This window comes from Eubalaena glacialis, chromosome 17, assembly GCF_028564815.1.
Source record: "Eubalaena glacialis isolate mEubGla1 chromosome 17, mEubGla1.1.hap2.+ XY, whole genome shotgun sequence".
Lineage (NCBI taxonomy): Eukaryota > Metazoa > Chordata > Mammalia > Artiodactyla > Balaenidae > Eubalaena > Eubalaena glacialis.
The window spans coordinates 13,002,547-13,018,260 of record NC_083732.1 but is presented as its reverse complement, the minus strand read 5'-3'; the positions used below and the strand labels follow the sequence as shown (position 1 = coordinate 13,018,260).

Here is a 15,714-nt window from a genome sequence, read left to right as displayed (position 1 = left end):
CATCTTAACCTGTGTTTAATATTTTCATATATATATATATATATATATATATATATATACACACATACATAATTTCACATAACCATAGTCAACAACCCTATGAAGTAAGCAGAATAAATATTACAACCCCCATTACGGATGAGGAAATGATGGCCCCCCCAAAGTTAAGTAACTTGCCCAAGTTCACAGACTTGTGAGACTAAAATCTAAATCTTCTAACCCTCCATGCACTAGAACAAGTAACAAATCAACAGTTGTAATACAGAATCAACTCTCATAATTCATCCCACAGATATTCTCAGAATATAATTCAACATACCAATGTACAGAAAACAATTTGGAACCCCAAAGATCTTTTATCATTTCTAAAGAGAAAAATAAGAAGTATCCAGGTATATGTGGAAAGGTTCACTGATGTATGGTTTGGGTTATCAATCTCACTATTTTACAGTGAAGATGAGGGGAAAGAGATATTTACAATACAACTGTCCATAGTCTGTTAGATAACAGAGTAAAACAGGTTTATTTTAGAAGATGGGCATACAAAAATGTATAAACTATCCTTTCCCACAAAAGTCTGGAAAGCTACACTCACCAGTTCATAGTTAGATAATACTGTGAAAAAAGATCTCCCTGATACTGCATATGATTATAATGTAGGAATTCTGCAGTATTGTTGAAGATATGGTCACATTAACAGGTCCCTAGTAAGAGGGGCCCCAGAACGTAAAGCCATACCCCCCTGTGAGAAAGGGATCAGGTCTCACCCGGAAAGTGAAGCAAAGTCATTTTATCAGTTCCCTGGATAAGTGATGAATCACTTAAGCAGAGAGAAGAAGAGCATCCAGGCACCCTACGTGAGCTACAGGGGTAAGAGGATTTCCTGGTGTTAACTAAGAGGACATCAAGTTGTCCTAAAGGAAGCTACTGGGTGTAAGATATCAGAATCGTTTATGACACTGCTCCCATGGGAGAGAGTGCAGAAGTAGAGGAAAAAGAACCTAGTCCGGCTGCTGACAAAAGTTGAGCCATGTTTTTAGGAGGAGACTACAGATTTATCTCCTACAGCATTCAGGATCAGATAGGCCTGGAAGCAGGCCTGCTACCAAAGGATCAGAGACTTAGGTTTATTTGATTACAAGCTTCTTGAACAAACAGCACTGTTTGTGCTGACTTCCCAGTGGGATAAGGTGGCTTCCCATAGATACTCAAGTACAGCTAAGATGAGAACCCAAACCTAGTTCCAGGCCGAAGTAGCTCTGCTGCAACTCTATTTACAGGAGCTAAGATAAAGCCCTGTGAAGTTATTAATTAGCAGGATGATTTATGAACAAGGGCTTATTAAGTTCTAATAAAATACCAATAGGCAAAAACAAAACCTCTTCAAATTTTAAAAAACTCTCATTTGCAAAAAATGCACAAGATTTCACAGAAACAGTACAATAATAACAGTACAATAAATCTTATTAAGTTTTTAAAAAAATATTTCCTTATTGCCTGTCTTGCCCCACTAGAATGTAAGTTCTTTGAGAGCAAGGGCTATATCATTCTTGCTACCCACTGTATTCCCAGTGCCTAGAACAGCCTGGCATAAGACAGAAACTCAAGGACAATTTGTTGAGTGGATAAATGAAAGTATAATTTAGCCTTGGTTTAAGTCATGACATCCTAGAACACAGTGCATTTCTCTGTAAAGTCGTTTAAAAGACACACGAAAACTAGAGTATAAAAATATTACTGAATAGTTAACACAGTGTCTATTTTTGTTCCCCAATAGTACACAGACATGCTGAAGCTGGACAGAGTCTGTGCTGGGTGGGGTCGGGTCTATCTGTGTTGAGTAGAACCAAGTTTCCTGAGGACTGGGGACTGTACTGCAGTGATCAGCAACTAACATGTGAACTTAATCCTACTTTTCATTCAACTTCAATTCAACAAATACTTACTGAACGTCCATCTCTGTTCTAGGTATTGGTGAAACAATAGTGAGGGAAATTCTTGCTTCAAAGAACAAATTCAGGGAAAGCACACATAAATAAACCTAAAGTATGTCAGGTGATGATAACTGCTATTAAAAAACTAAATAGGGCAAGCAGGACAGAGTGTGAAAGGGGCAGAGTGTGAAGGTGTTACTTTATATAGGGTGGTCAGAAAAACCCTCTCTAACAACACGGCAACATCTGAGCATCTGAAGGAAGAAAGTGAACAAAGTGATCTGGATAGAGCCTTGGAGAACTCAGGGGACACCTCTGGGGACAGCTGGTAAGAGTGACGCTATAGGCCTCCTCGACCTTTTCACAGAAGACATGGAAATACCTCTACCACGAAAAACAATAGGACACCTGAGATACCCCACCGCGTGTATTTGCTATGTATGAACTCCCATCAAACTTGGCAGGAGCTAATGCCCTTGAAGGAGAGAATGGTCCAAACGTAAAAAGTAAGGAGAGGGAAGGAAGGAAAACTTCACACACTCCACTATCTTATGCTAAGTATACCGACCTCTTGTTTACCATCAATATGTTTCTAAAACTGGCTTATACGAATATGGAAGAAATGCTGAAGATATTGCTGCAACATCTGAGGAGAGGCAAATGGCCAGACACACACTGCAATCTCTCTGCTCTGGGCTTCTATGCAGGGTGTGGAGGTATGCTTATTAAGGAAGAGAGAACAGAAGACAGAAGGGCTGTTTCCAGCTCCTTGTCTGAGGCTCTGGGAGAAAACCACCATTGGGGGGCCCCACCCCACCTAGTTAAGAAGGCAGAGTGGGGTGGTCCAAGGGTTTAGTTTAACTCCTCAGCTTTCCTCAACTCCCATGTGACATGGACCTGAGCTGAAAGTCACTTGTCATGGCACTCAGCTGGCAGGGGCCGGGTGACCCCCTGGTCAGAGGCCAGGGTAGACCACCTGAGTCAGGAGAAGGTGGAGGGCACGCAGAGCCTCAGTGGGGTCTACAGCCATCACGAGCCAAGGGGAAGCTGAGTCAGCAGTCCGTCACCACGACCCTTGTCAAGCCAACAAAGGACAGATCACAAATCAGTTCATCAACTGCAGATGCCAGCAGTGGCTGCCAACAAAATGCCCAGGGCTGGCAGGTCAACCACAGCTGGATGTTTGCCAGACCAGTCACTCTACACCTGGAATGGTAAAGATCTAGACGATGACAAGAATGCCAAGCCTTCACCAGACTACCATGAGGTCAGTCATCAACTGAACAAACACTGTGAAAGGGGACACCTCTCCTGCCACAAACCATGATGCCAAGTTGGAGAAGGAGTGTGTGTTCAAATAAGAGAAAGAGAGCACAATGAAGACAGCCTGGGCATTTTTACTTAAAAGAACTGCTTAAATTTTAGCTCAAACTGTTGAACAGAATTGGGTTAAATGAATTTCTTCACACTGCTCAGTGGGTGGGGCCTTACAAGGAAGGCCAGATCAGTTACAGACACGATAAATGACATTTTTTTCAGGGAGAGGAGGACAGCAGATCTCTGTATATACTAACGAGACTACTGGAACTAAATACAATACATTTCATTACACTAATTAGAAAAGTGACTATTCTCCAAATAGCGGTCACTGATACACTGACTCAGCCAAATATTCATTGTGCTTATTCTTTATAAAGTCCTACAGTAGATACCATGGTGATAAAAAGTAAAATTAGAAATGGACTTTACCTTTATGGTGAAAAAAGGAGATAGAATACTCATTTAAAAAATTAAATATTTTTAAAATGGAGATAGAAAATGACAAATGTCTTAAGAAAGATACTGTGGAAATTTCAAGACAGTGGTTCTTCACATGGGATCAATGACTTCTGGAGTCCATTGACCCCAAGATGTGATGTGTCACAGAACCACATGTATGCACATTTTCTGGTGAGATGGTCTATCAGACAGTTTCACAAGTTTCTCCAAAGGGAGAGGTAAACAGGCAAAACTCTGCACTAAAAAAGGAAATTGTATTCCATTATAGTACACAGAGAAGACTGTGGAGGATATATCATTTGAAAGATAAGTAAAATCTGCAAAGTCTGGAGAGGCCATTCTAGGTTAAGGAAGAACAGCAGAATTGGAAATATTCTCTATGTTCCATTTTGTTCCATATGCTTTACATTACATACTTACAGTAAACCTCTTCTTTTTCTCTCTGTGTTCATCAGAGCTGGGAATGCTTACACTTGGACAGCTTTCCTTGTAGTCCATGGTATAATCCCTTTGAGTTTACTGCCTCAAAAGGACACCAAAAAGTGAGTCCGAAGAAATAGTCAGCAGAGGACAAACACAATTAGCTAATCCAAAACATAAAACCTCTTGAGGTAATGTTCAAATTCCATCATGCAACCTTAACCAACAGAAAAAAAAAAAAAAAAAATTAGCAAAACGATTTTAAAATACCGTGATTTGCCATTCCTTGCTCACAGAACCCATTTTATGCTTATTCTGGCAGGAATTTACTTTTGATCATAAGTCTCAGCCCAGGTGAGAAACACAGTTTCTGTTATGTCCCTGTCAATAGCTAAGTCACAATCATTTACGTCCCATCTACCTTCTTTTCTACTAAGAAACTCCGGGAGTTTATATACCACGGCTCATATGGACCAAGGGCTAACTCTCAACTAAAAGGACTCTAGTTTGATGGATTTAAGAGCAGCGTTTTTCAAAGGATGGTTTTCAAGCTTTTAGCATCAAGATGAACAGGTGAAGTTTGCTTCAGATTAGGAACCTGTATGGTAAGCTAATTATTTACCCCCCATTTTACAAATGAGGCAACTGTCACACAGACAGGTTAAATGATTTGAACCCAGGCTGTCTGGCTCCAGGGTCCTGACTCTTACCCACTGTGCTAGGCTGCATTTTAACAACTATGGATAATTCTTATGCACTGGACCCCTGGTCAGAGATATTACAGTAGATCTTCATACAAAACAAATCCAATTATGCTAATATTATCATACCACCCATGGACAAAGGGCTCAAGATGTCACACTGATGTCACCTTTGCTACACACAGCAGCCCACAGTCTCCACTGACACCAAATAATACCTTTTAAAGGGTTAGTCTGCCAGGTTCCCTCGGTGATTAATTTCAGGAAGTCACTATGATCTAATAGTTGCAAATAAATTATATTCAAGTAATGATTTCAAATATCTATCAGCAGACATCGAATAATCAGGTATAACGAAATTTAACTGATTACAAAGGTGGTTCCTTTGAGATGATTCAAAGCCTACTTTGTTGGATTTGCCACTGGAAATGCAGTCAGGAAGGATTTATATGCAGTTAAATCAGTTGTTAGAAAACATGGTCCCCTCCTAAGCTTAGGGTGCAGCATCTGTTACAAGTTAGAGTACCCTAAAACCCCACAAGAGCAGCTCCCCGCCCCTCCACTAGACCAGGGCACCATCTTGACAAGAGCCTTGTCCTCCAGGCACAGTGCTCTTCTGCTAAACAATCAGAGCAAGTGGAACCCACAGCTCTGCAAAGGCAGATGAGCCCTGCCCAGGAGCCCCAGGACCCACATCGGCGCATCCTGCTCCATCCGCAGCAGACGTGATGAGAGGGTGAAGGCTATGCTGCTACACTATCCACACCCGTCCCTTGAGAATGTGGGATCCAGGGGGTGGTAGGGCCTGCTGGTACTATATTTACGTACACGCTTGAAAGCCTACTGTGCCTTACCGTGCGTGGTCCAGAGGAGCAGAACTAAAGGAGAACATCACGCCTCAGGCCTTCCCTATGGAACGGACATTAAGATGTGACATTAAGTGGCATCAGGAATAGACGAGGGAGAAAGACCTGGGGGGGAAGGATAAGTTGTCCACACAAGGTGCCCAGGGGACATCTCAGCCTACGTGGACAGCAGGTGGTTAAGTGTAGAGCCCAGCACTCAAGGGGCACACTCAAATCTGGGCCAGAAATACCAGTCTGGCAAGAGTGCTAAATGGTGCCCATTTGCCCTTCCAGATCCAACACCACTCTTCTCCACCCACCACGGCCCAGAAGGCGGGCCTCTGTGGACCTCACACTGAGGCAGCCTGCCTCCTGCCCTTGCCCTCTGGCTTCTGGTTGGGTTCATCCAACGCGAGGCACTAGCAGGAGATGGAAGGGTAAGAGAAGGTATTTAGTCCTCTTCCTCCCTTTCTAACAGGCAGCGGTTTCTCCTCCCAAGGCCACAGTCCCCATCAGGCGACCCCTGTCCCACAGCTACAGTTAAAGGCCTGGGAGTAGTACGGCTTCCAAACACTGTTAGAAGGGGTGCTTCACCACGCCCTGCTGCTGCTGCTTCTGTCACCTCTGCCCACAACAACTTAGTAAATAGTCCCTTTGTTCGAGTCCCTTCAATTACTCAAGTGTGTCACGACTGATGCAGTAACTGCTACCAAGAATGACCCCAGGAAACAGACCCTCAAAAATGGGATGCATGTTTGATGCATCCTGATAACCTTCCTATAGAGGGAGGGGAGGGGAAACTGATAATCTGGCACATAGTGATACCAAGATCACTCAAATTCCATCACAGGATGAAGTATAGGTGGTGAGCAAGGTGCTGTAAGTCCAAGTCGATGATGAAAATGTTGATTTCAAAGACTGTGACATGGGCTGCAGCTGCTTCTGATTGTCTTTGAGAATGTGCACAAAGCAAACAAATTGAAAGTTATGAATTCCCAAACAGATGAGTGGAAAATCTATGGCTGTTATAAAGGAGTCCTTTTTTTCTAATAGCTGCTAATCTGATAGGACTAAGGATCAAGCCACAGTCTGATGATAAGGGCTGCAGAACCAATTAAACATGCAACCCTGCAAAGTCAAATGATCCTAAATCATGGATGCAGGCACTCGGGCAGATACAAACGAGGCTAAGAATGTTGAACTCCACATTCAGCTGAACATGTCTGCTGAAAGCAGCAATTTACAGCCCTCTGAGGAGACCCAGCCTCCTAACCCACCTCCCATAAAACCCTTTCAAGTTGTTTCACAAGGGGATGCCACTTCTCTTCACCACCTACTCCCACTAACCCCTCATGGCCTCCTAATAGGAATTAAGATGCCAAAAGAGCCCAGAAAGAAGTTCAAAGCCTACTGAGAATAGACTATCTTTACACCAAAAAATCTGCAGAGTCTCAACAATTTTACCAGGAGTCTGAGGAGCACATATAGGAGTATACTCACAGGATGTTAGACCAAGGAGGACTAAATATAAGATTACTGTGGCCCTACACACAGCCGCAGATGTATCCCACCAAGCTTTCTCCAGACCTTACCTAAGAGGTACCAGCAGCCATTCACAAGGGTGACTGTCCACTGGGGAAAGAGAAATGCGTAGTCTTTCCAAGGGTTACCGGACACTAGCTCTGAACTGACACTAACCCCAGGAGACCTAAAACGTGGTCCACCAGTCAGAGCACCCATCTCACTCCAGAGAGGAGGTGAGAGATAAAGTCAACCCTGGTATCTCATGGTGGGTCCTATGGGAGCACAGGCCCATCCCGTGGTTATTTCCCTAGTCCTAGAATTTCAGTGGAAATAGATATACTTAGTAACTGGCCAAATCCCTGCACTGATTCCCTGTTCTGCCATAAACACCATTAGGGAAGACAGGGCCGTGAAGAAGCCCTTGGAACGCTCCCCCGTTTCCCCACAAAGAAAGCAAACCAATAACTATACCCCATCCCTGGAGAAGCTCACAACCCAGTACCACTATCAAAAATTTGAAGGATGCAGGGGTGTTGGTTCCTATTACATCCCCGTTTGACATGCCTGCTTACCTAGACCAAAGCCAAAAGACCTTAGAGCATGACTATGGATCACTACAAATTTAATCAGATGGTGATGCCAATCACGCCTGCAATTCCAGATGGGATATTTTTGCTGGAGAAAATAAGCATAACTCCTGACATCTGGTAAGCAGCTACTGACCTGGCAGAGGGTAAGGGGAACGTAAAATAAGTACTAGAAGAAAAAAGGAATGATTACCAACTTGAGCCAAAAGATTAGCTACAGACGCAGAGACTACAGCAGCGTTGTTTTAGTTTTTTTCTGTTACGTTACACAAAGAACACTAGCAGTGCCTCCATGTGGGAGCACGAATGAACTGGCTGCAGTGACTAGAGGACCTTGCGTTTCCCGAGTTAGGAACAGGAGCTTTACGCCCAAAGTGTGAGTGAATACTAACGGACAGAAAGAGGAAGACTGCGTTGGATAGTCTCTATTTTTCTTTTCAGATCCATCTCCACCCTGCTCCACACCCCAGGGCACCAACCTCTAAAGCCTGCACCCCACAGGCTCCCTTGCCCTCTAGCTGCTGGTTGATTTCATCCAGAGAGGCACTGGCAGGACATGGGGGGGAAAGAAAGGGATCAGGAAACATAATTCCTCACCCTGCTCCCTCCTGGGCAGGCTGCTGCTTGGCAGTTGCTGCGTTCCTCTCTGTAAAGCCAAAGCTTCTGTCAGGAGATCCTTTCTCCTTTCTCCTATGACTACAAATTGTACAAATGTACAGTTCTCTACCTTGGGTCCCTGGACACGTTTAAATTATCTGAGCCTTAGTTTCCTAACCTAGGAAGTGAAGCTAGCAACACTCACTTCATATGGTTGTTTTAAGGATTCGAGATGAATGTAAAAAACCCAGCAGTGCACAGGCAGTCAATAAACTGAATCAAATACATAACAACTTGTTTCAAATTTGTTTTTATTCCTTCATTCAACAAACACTTATTAAAGCTTTCATTATGCATTAAGCAACAGAAAGACAAAGATAAAATTCTACCTGCAAGGAACTTACCGAATGGGGTTGAATGAAAAGCAATATAGAACTTTCAATAGTTGGCTAAGTATTATTTTAGATGTATGCATGGTACACTCTGAGAGCACAGAAAAGGGACACAGATGCAGACTGTCATGTATCCTCAGTCTCGCTAAAAATAAAGCCAAGCAGGTATGGGAGCGGAAGTTTGAAAGATATCACACTTGTTTGCCTCAATTTTCTCTGGAAAAAGGAGCTAAAGTCATAGGTTGGAAATGAATATACTGCTGTGAAGAAAAACGTAGAAAGATTAAATCACTTGCCCTAGCTAGTATCCAGCAAATAGGCGACAGAGCTAGGGTTCAAATCAAGTCTGTTCAACTCCAAAATCTATATGTATTAGTTTGCTATACCACATTGTCTCTCCTTAAGAAAGATTTTCCTTTCCTTCAAACTAAATCAAACCGGCAACCTAACAATATTTAACATTTAGTGGCTAAGCAAGATTACAAATCAGACTGTGCTTTACTTGTATTAATCTGATTGCTCCTCACAACAGCCCCACTGAGAGGAAACCTAGGAGAAAATGAAGCATAAAAAGATGAAGTAACCCACTCCAGGTGGTGGAGTCAGGATTTGAACCAGCAGTGGTCTGACTTTAGGACCTTTACCCATTATACCACACTGCCTCTCCAACATATATATGCTCTAAAGAGTCCTCTGGAAAGCAATGAAGAAGGTTCATAGATGTACTTTTAAGTGGTCAGAAGTAAAATTTTGAAAAAGCAACCCTATTACTGTAAATTTAAGGTATATTTATTCAGTAAAACTGAAGCAATTAAAATTCTGCAAAATCATCCAGTGGCCAGGCAGCCCCATAAAACAGAATGAGAAGAGGACTGATACAAGAATCCCACACTAAGAAAGAACAAAAAGCTGTGTTCACGTGGGAATAAAAGTTGGGACTTTTGGGTAGGTTAATAGGTATGCAGGGCTTTTCAAAGAGGAACCAGAAAAGAATTTGCCTTCACTCTGCTGGAGAGTCACAAGATAATCTTGTAGATTGGTTCCCAGGAGCAGCTGGCTTGCCTAGGGGTAGATCACATGGCTCTAAGGAGACGTAGTTCAGATACTAACCCAGAAAGGAAGAACTAACCTTAACATCCAGCTAATGAATTAACTCAGACAAGTCCAACATAACAAAAAGAAGTGGGTCAGATGAGAATAGAACTTTCAGAAGCCAGCTGGATCTTAGGAGTGAGAGTGCTTAGCAAAGATAATGTAACAGCTAGTAAATATTGTATTTATAGTGGTTCTCGACGGGGGAACATTTGGGAATGCCCAGAGACATTTTTGGTTGTCACAGCTTGGGGGGCTGCTAGTGGCTACATGTCAAGGATGATGCTAAGCATCCTACAATGCACAGGACAATCCCTACAACAGAAAATTACCTGGCTCAAAACGTCAATACTGCTGAGGCTGAGAAACTAACATTTACTGAGTACTAACACCAGGCACTGTTTTATGTGTTCACATCTAACACATCACTTACTCCTCACAGAAGTGTCATTATTCCCATTTTACAGATGAAGAAACCTAGGCTATCAGCTCCACATCCTCACACAGCTTTGGGTGGCAGCACTGTGAAGTGAACACGGCTCTGACCCAAGAGCCCAGTGTGAACATGCTGCCTCTCAATTTCCTATGGTACTGCTGCACACACCCCCTTCTTCTAAATCACCTCTGGAGAAACAAGAGATGAAGGGAAGGGAGCACCAAGTGTCCATCAGCAATTGGGTTATAGAAAGAGAGCCACGCATAGGAAAAGCAGCTTTCAACTCGGCCACCAGGAGGGGTCAGTGCAGCACAGACTGTCAGGAGTGCTGCTAAAGACATCACCCATCAACATCTAACCAACAGCTTAGTACAGAGCAGGCTCTGGGGTGGGTGGGGGGGGGGGGTGTCCCACCACAAGGACGATCAAGGGCTAAATTATGAAATAAAGACAATACAAAAAGGGATGCTACCACAGGATTTTTTAAAGCATTAATAGATTTATTTTTTTAATTTGGGGCCTGTAAAAAGTAGAAATATGAAAAAAAAGATGAAATTTCATGATAGAAAACTGTCCAAATTCATGTTATATTAAAATTTTTTTGATAAATATTGATTAAAATAGATAGATATTAGTTAAGGATTTTTTTTTTTTTTAAAGCATTTTCCCCTTCATCACCATGCCCATCTTTTTGTCCATTGTATGCAATTATTGTCCTGGATCTTGTCCGTCTTTGTTTCAGACAGCCAAAAAAAAAAAAATGTTCATAAGAAAGTCAAAAGATTCTTCTGCTTTTCCCTCTAAAATATAAGCAGACACATTCTTAACTCCATTTCCTTCACAATCATGAAGACTGTTTGGTACTGACTAGTGGACCCTACCCAAATTACAAGGTAGATACATTTATAACTATCAGTATCCACTCAACTAACATGGCAGAGAAGGGTCAGTGATTCACATCTAAGCACAAAGGGAAATTAAGAACAATCCTGTTCCAAAAGGAAGGAGCAGGCCTGGAAGAGCTACAGGTTTTCTTCAGCCAGGGGGACAGCACTGGATGCTGTGTGTTTGGAAACAAGGATCCAAAGGAGGGAGCCGACAGAGACAGTCGAGGAAGAGACAAAAGAAAATCTGTGCACGGACTGTGGGCATGGCATGGGGACTGGTATGAGAAATGGGAGATGGGGACTGACCCAAAGAATAAGAAAAAGAATTGGGGGTGGGATGAGGGCAGGAATTATTCCCTAGGAGGGTACAGGTCAAGCAGATAGGTTTCATTTTAAACTATACTAAAAGCACCTTCCCAGGACACTCTTACCCCAAGCTAACTGGTTACTTTATTGAAAGTTTACTGTAACAGTACATAATCTGTATCTGTTTATTTCCCCCTCACAGAATACCAGCTCCAAATATATCTGAAATGTTTCAAGAGAAACAAAGCACATCTTTGTCACATCTGTAAATTAAGTTCATTGCAGAAGAGCTGAAAATTCTATTCTAACAGGATCTGCCAATGGAAGATACATAGTAACCTTTCCACACATATCACATGATGAATCAGTTACAACTTTTCCTGTTTTCCTTCCTTACTCCTATATCCTTTCTCTAATTCCCACCCTACCCCCTCTTTGATTTCTCTCTCATTCTGTAATCACAAAGCAGTCCTAGTTTTTCGTAGGTTTACTGCATCTCTTACTTGAGACATCTTTTATTTATCCTAATTCTCGATAAAGAAAAGTGATATAAGTATCAGAAATAAAATCTGTGCAAAATATCCAATGGGGACACACAATACAGAATAGTCTGCACCCAAACAATTGGATAGGACTGTTCCAGAATCTGGACAAAAGTTATGTGAGTCTGTTTCTGAAACTGGCTGCATTTTATTAAAGACATTTGAGGAAGGGACTGAGTGAGGAGGTGGAAGTAACTGCTGACAGTCCTTTGTTCTCCAATACTAAAATCAAAACTGCCAGGAGAAACAGGAAGGCCTTAAACCTACCGCAACTAACATGCCCCTCTGCTGGTTCCAGAACAACAGGGCAAGGATGTAACTGCAGCAGCAATGCTCTGCTCTACTCTCCTTGGCCTCCCAAGGTCACCACCTTGGGTTCGCCATCACCAGAACGCCTGCCCTACTTCCGGCTTCCCAAGCTTTTCCACTGAGAGGCACACTACCACACAGAACACTTGCAAGGATGATTCCCTGGCGGACTGTGACCACTGGCAGAGAGATGGGTGGATGGCTGACTACACGAGGCAAAAGAAAAGTGAAGGCGGGATTCACATGGAACCACCAGTGGCAAAATACTGCAGGCCACAGGAAGCCTAGGGTAAAGCTGCTTCTGACTGGGGAGGTTGGGAGAATTCAGATTGAGGAGGCATCAAAAAATCCAAAAAACAAAAACCTAACCAAAAAAAACCCCACAAAAAAAACAATCACCATCACATCACACAGAGTCTCTTGGGAGCACCTCCAACCTGGGATCTCTGCTCTATTCTAACCCCCTTCCAATCCATTCTTCCCACAGCAGACACAGTGATTTTTTTAAATCACTGTAAACCTGATAATTTCACGCCTTTGCTTAAGCTCTTTCCAGAATCATCAATTTCTCCCCCTTTACTAGATCAATTCATTACTATACATACTAATATGCTATATCATCTTAATAAAATTCTCTCTAAAAATACAGATTGATTTATTTAACAGATACTTACACAGTGCTTACCATGTATTACAGATATGTAATTAGTCTATGCCCCAACTTTCATTATTTACATGAATGATCCTATCTGATAACACCCTTAACTAAGGCATTTTATAAACAAGGAAAACTCAGTGTAAACACAGGTGTATAACAGGGTGATTATGTATAACAGTGTGATAAAGGATACTTTACTTCAAAGCAAATATTTGCTTTCAAGATTCTTCTTCTGACAGTAAAACTTCACTGGTTAGCACATTACAAGAAATTTCCCGGGCTTCCCTGGTGGCGCAGTGGTTGAGAATCTGCCTGCCAATGCAGGGGACACGGGTTCGAGCCCTGGTCTGGGAAGATCCCACATGCCACGGAGCAGCTCGGCCCGTGAGCCACAATTACTGAGCCTGCGCGTCTGGAGCCTGTGCTCCGCAACAAGAGAGGCCACGATAGTGAAAGGTCCGCGCACCGCAATGAAGAGTGGCCCCCGCTTGCCGAAACTAGAGAAAGCCCTCGCACAGAAACGAAGACCCAACACAAGCCATAAATAAAAAATAAACAAATAAATAAAAATTAAAAAAAAAAAAAATTTCCCAAAGGACAAAATTTACAACCAATTACAAATTCAAATTATCATACACTTTAAATATAAGCTGTAGTATGTTAGCTTTAAATCCTGACCTTACGTTAGCTGTTGTCAGTAAAGATAATATGCAGAATTTTACCTTAAAGTTTTAACATTTCAAAAATTAGGACTTAATCAAATATGGGCGGAAGATCTAAATAGACATCTCTCCAAAGAAGACATACAGATGGCCAAAAAGCACATGAAAAGATGTTCAACATCACTAATTATTAGAGAAATGTAAATCAAAGCTACAATGAGGTATCACATTACACCGGTCAGAATGTCCATCATCAAAAAATCTACAAACAATAAATGCTGGAGAGGGTGTGGAGAAAAGGGAACCCTCCTACACCATTGGTGGGAATGTAAATTGGTACAACCATTATGGAGAACAGAATGGAGGTTCCTTAAAAAACTAAATGCAGAACTATCATATGATCCAGCAATCCCACTCCTGGGCATATATCTGGAGAAAACCACAATTCGAAAAGATACACGCACCCCAATGTTCACTGCAGCACTATTTACAATAGCCAAGACATGGAAGCAACCTAAATGTCCATCAAAAGAGGAGTGGATAAAGAAGATGTGGTACATTTATACAATGGAATATTACTCAGCCATAAAAAAAGAATGAAATAATGCCATTTACAGCAACATGGATGGACCTAGAGATTGTTATACTGAGTGAAGTAAGTCAGACACAGACAAATATATGATATTGCTTACATGTGGAATCTAAAAATGGTACAAATGAACTTATATACAAAACAGAAATAGAGTCACAGATGTAAAAAACAAGGCTATGGCTACCAGCGGGGAAAGAGAGGGGGGATAAATTGAGAGACTGAAATTGATATATACACAGTACTATATATAAAATTGATAACTAATAAGTACCTACAGGGAACTCTACTCATTACTCTGTAATGACCTATATGGGAAAATAATCTATAAGAGTGGATATATGTGTATGTATAACTGATTCACTTTGCTGAACACCTGAAACTAACACAACATTGTACATTAACTATACTCCAATAAAAATTATTTTTAAAAACCCACAAAAATTAGGACTTATATACATACATTTTTTCCCTACCAACTCTTTCCGGTCAACAGAAACTGCAGATTCATCCCAGGAATGGTAAAATAAATTTAGATGATACTTGTAAGAAAATAAATTAGGCTAATGGGTGCCCTAGAATGGGAAAACCCCAGTTGAGGTTTGGGAGGCAAAAGAGAAGAAAAGAGAGAATTAAATTGCAGAAGTGTCTACACAAGTTCCTGAAACAAGTTTTAATCTACTAGAAAAAAATCACAAGTAAAATAAAAGCATTCACTCAACTGGAATATGTGCAAGGGTATGTTTATAATGAAATGAAGCAAAATATATTAAACCAAATGCTGATAGAAGACTTAATAAAACTGAAAGCTTCAACAAGAGACAAATTCAAGCATCTTATATCTATCACCTTTCTCTGAAGAGTTAAAAGCTTCTGGCATTTATCTTCTCCATATATCCAGAAAATAAATGACGAAAGAAGTACAAACATTTTATTAAACAATGAAGGGAAAGAAGGTAAACTATTCTCCACAGATCAGAAAAAGGAAGAGAACGTTCAGTCTTACCAGCTCAGAAAACAAAGGGAGACAGTATTATTCGTGCCTAGAGATGCAGAAACAAAATATAGCTTAGGAATAATTCCTCACAAGAAAATCCAAAGCTGCAGATGGCTCCATGAAGTCTGTCTTGTCCTATCGGTTTTCTGAGTGAGTTTATGTGTTTTTTAAAATTTATTTATTTATTTATTTTTTGGCTGCGTTGGGTCTTTGTTGCTGGCCCGGGCTTTCTCTAGTTGCGGCGAGCAGGGGCTACTCTTTGTTGCGGTGCGCGGGCTTCTCATTGCGGTGGCTTCTCTTGTTGCGGAGCACGGGCTCTAGGCGCGCAGGCTTCAGCAGTTGTGGCTCACAGGCTGTACAGCACAGGCTCAGTAGTTGAGGCCCACGGGCTTAGATGCTCCCCGGCATGTGGGATCTTCCTGGACCAGGGCTCGAACCCGTGTCCCCTGCATTGGCA

At 41.9% G+C, this 15,714-nt stretch overlaps 1 protein-coding gene across 8 annotated transcripts in view; it reads right to left on the bottom strand.

Moving 5' to 3' along the window:
• SGK3 (serum/glucocorticoid regulated kinase family member 3) overlaps nt 1-15,714 on the bottom strand; it is a 111,216-nt gene that overhangs the window by 45,151 nt on the left and 50,351 nt on the right. For 5 of the 8 annotated variants that reach the window (XM_061172156.1, XM_061172159.1, XM_061172158.1 and 2 more), the window contains exon 2: nt 4,134-4,232. The exons of 2 other annotated variants lie outside the window; for them this stretch is intronic. In XM_061172156.1, the coding sequence (XP_061028139.1) occupies nt 4,134-4,211 (78 nt within the window). In that variant the 5' untranslated portion in view covers nt 4,212-4,232. Of the gene's footprint in view, nt 1-4,133; nt 4,237-5,688; nt 5,745-15,714 lie in introns of those variants that run through there. One more of the 8 variants, XM_061172157.1, reaches the window with a different exon arrangement.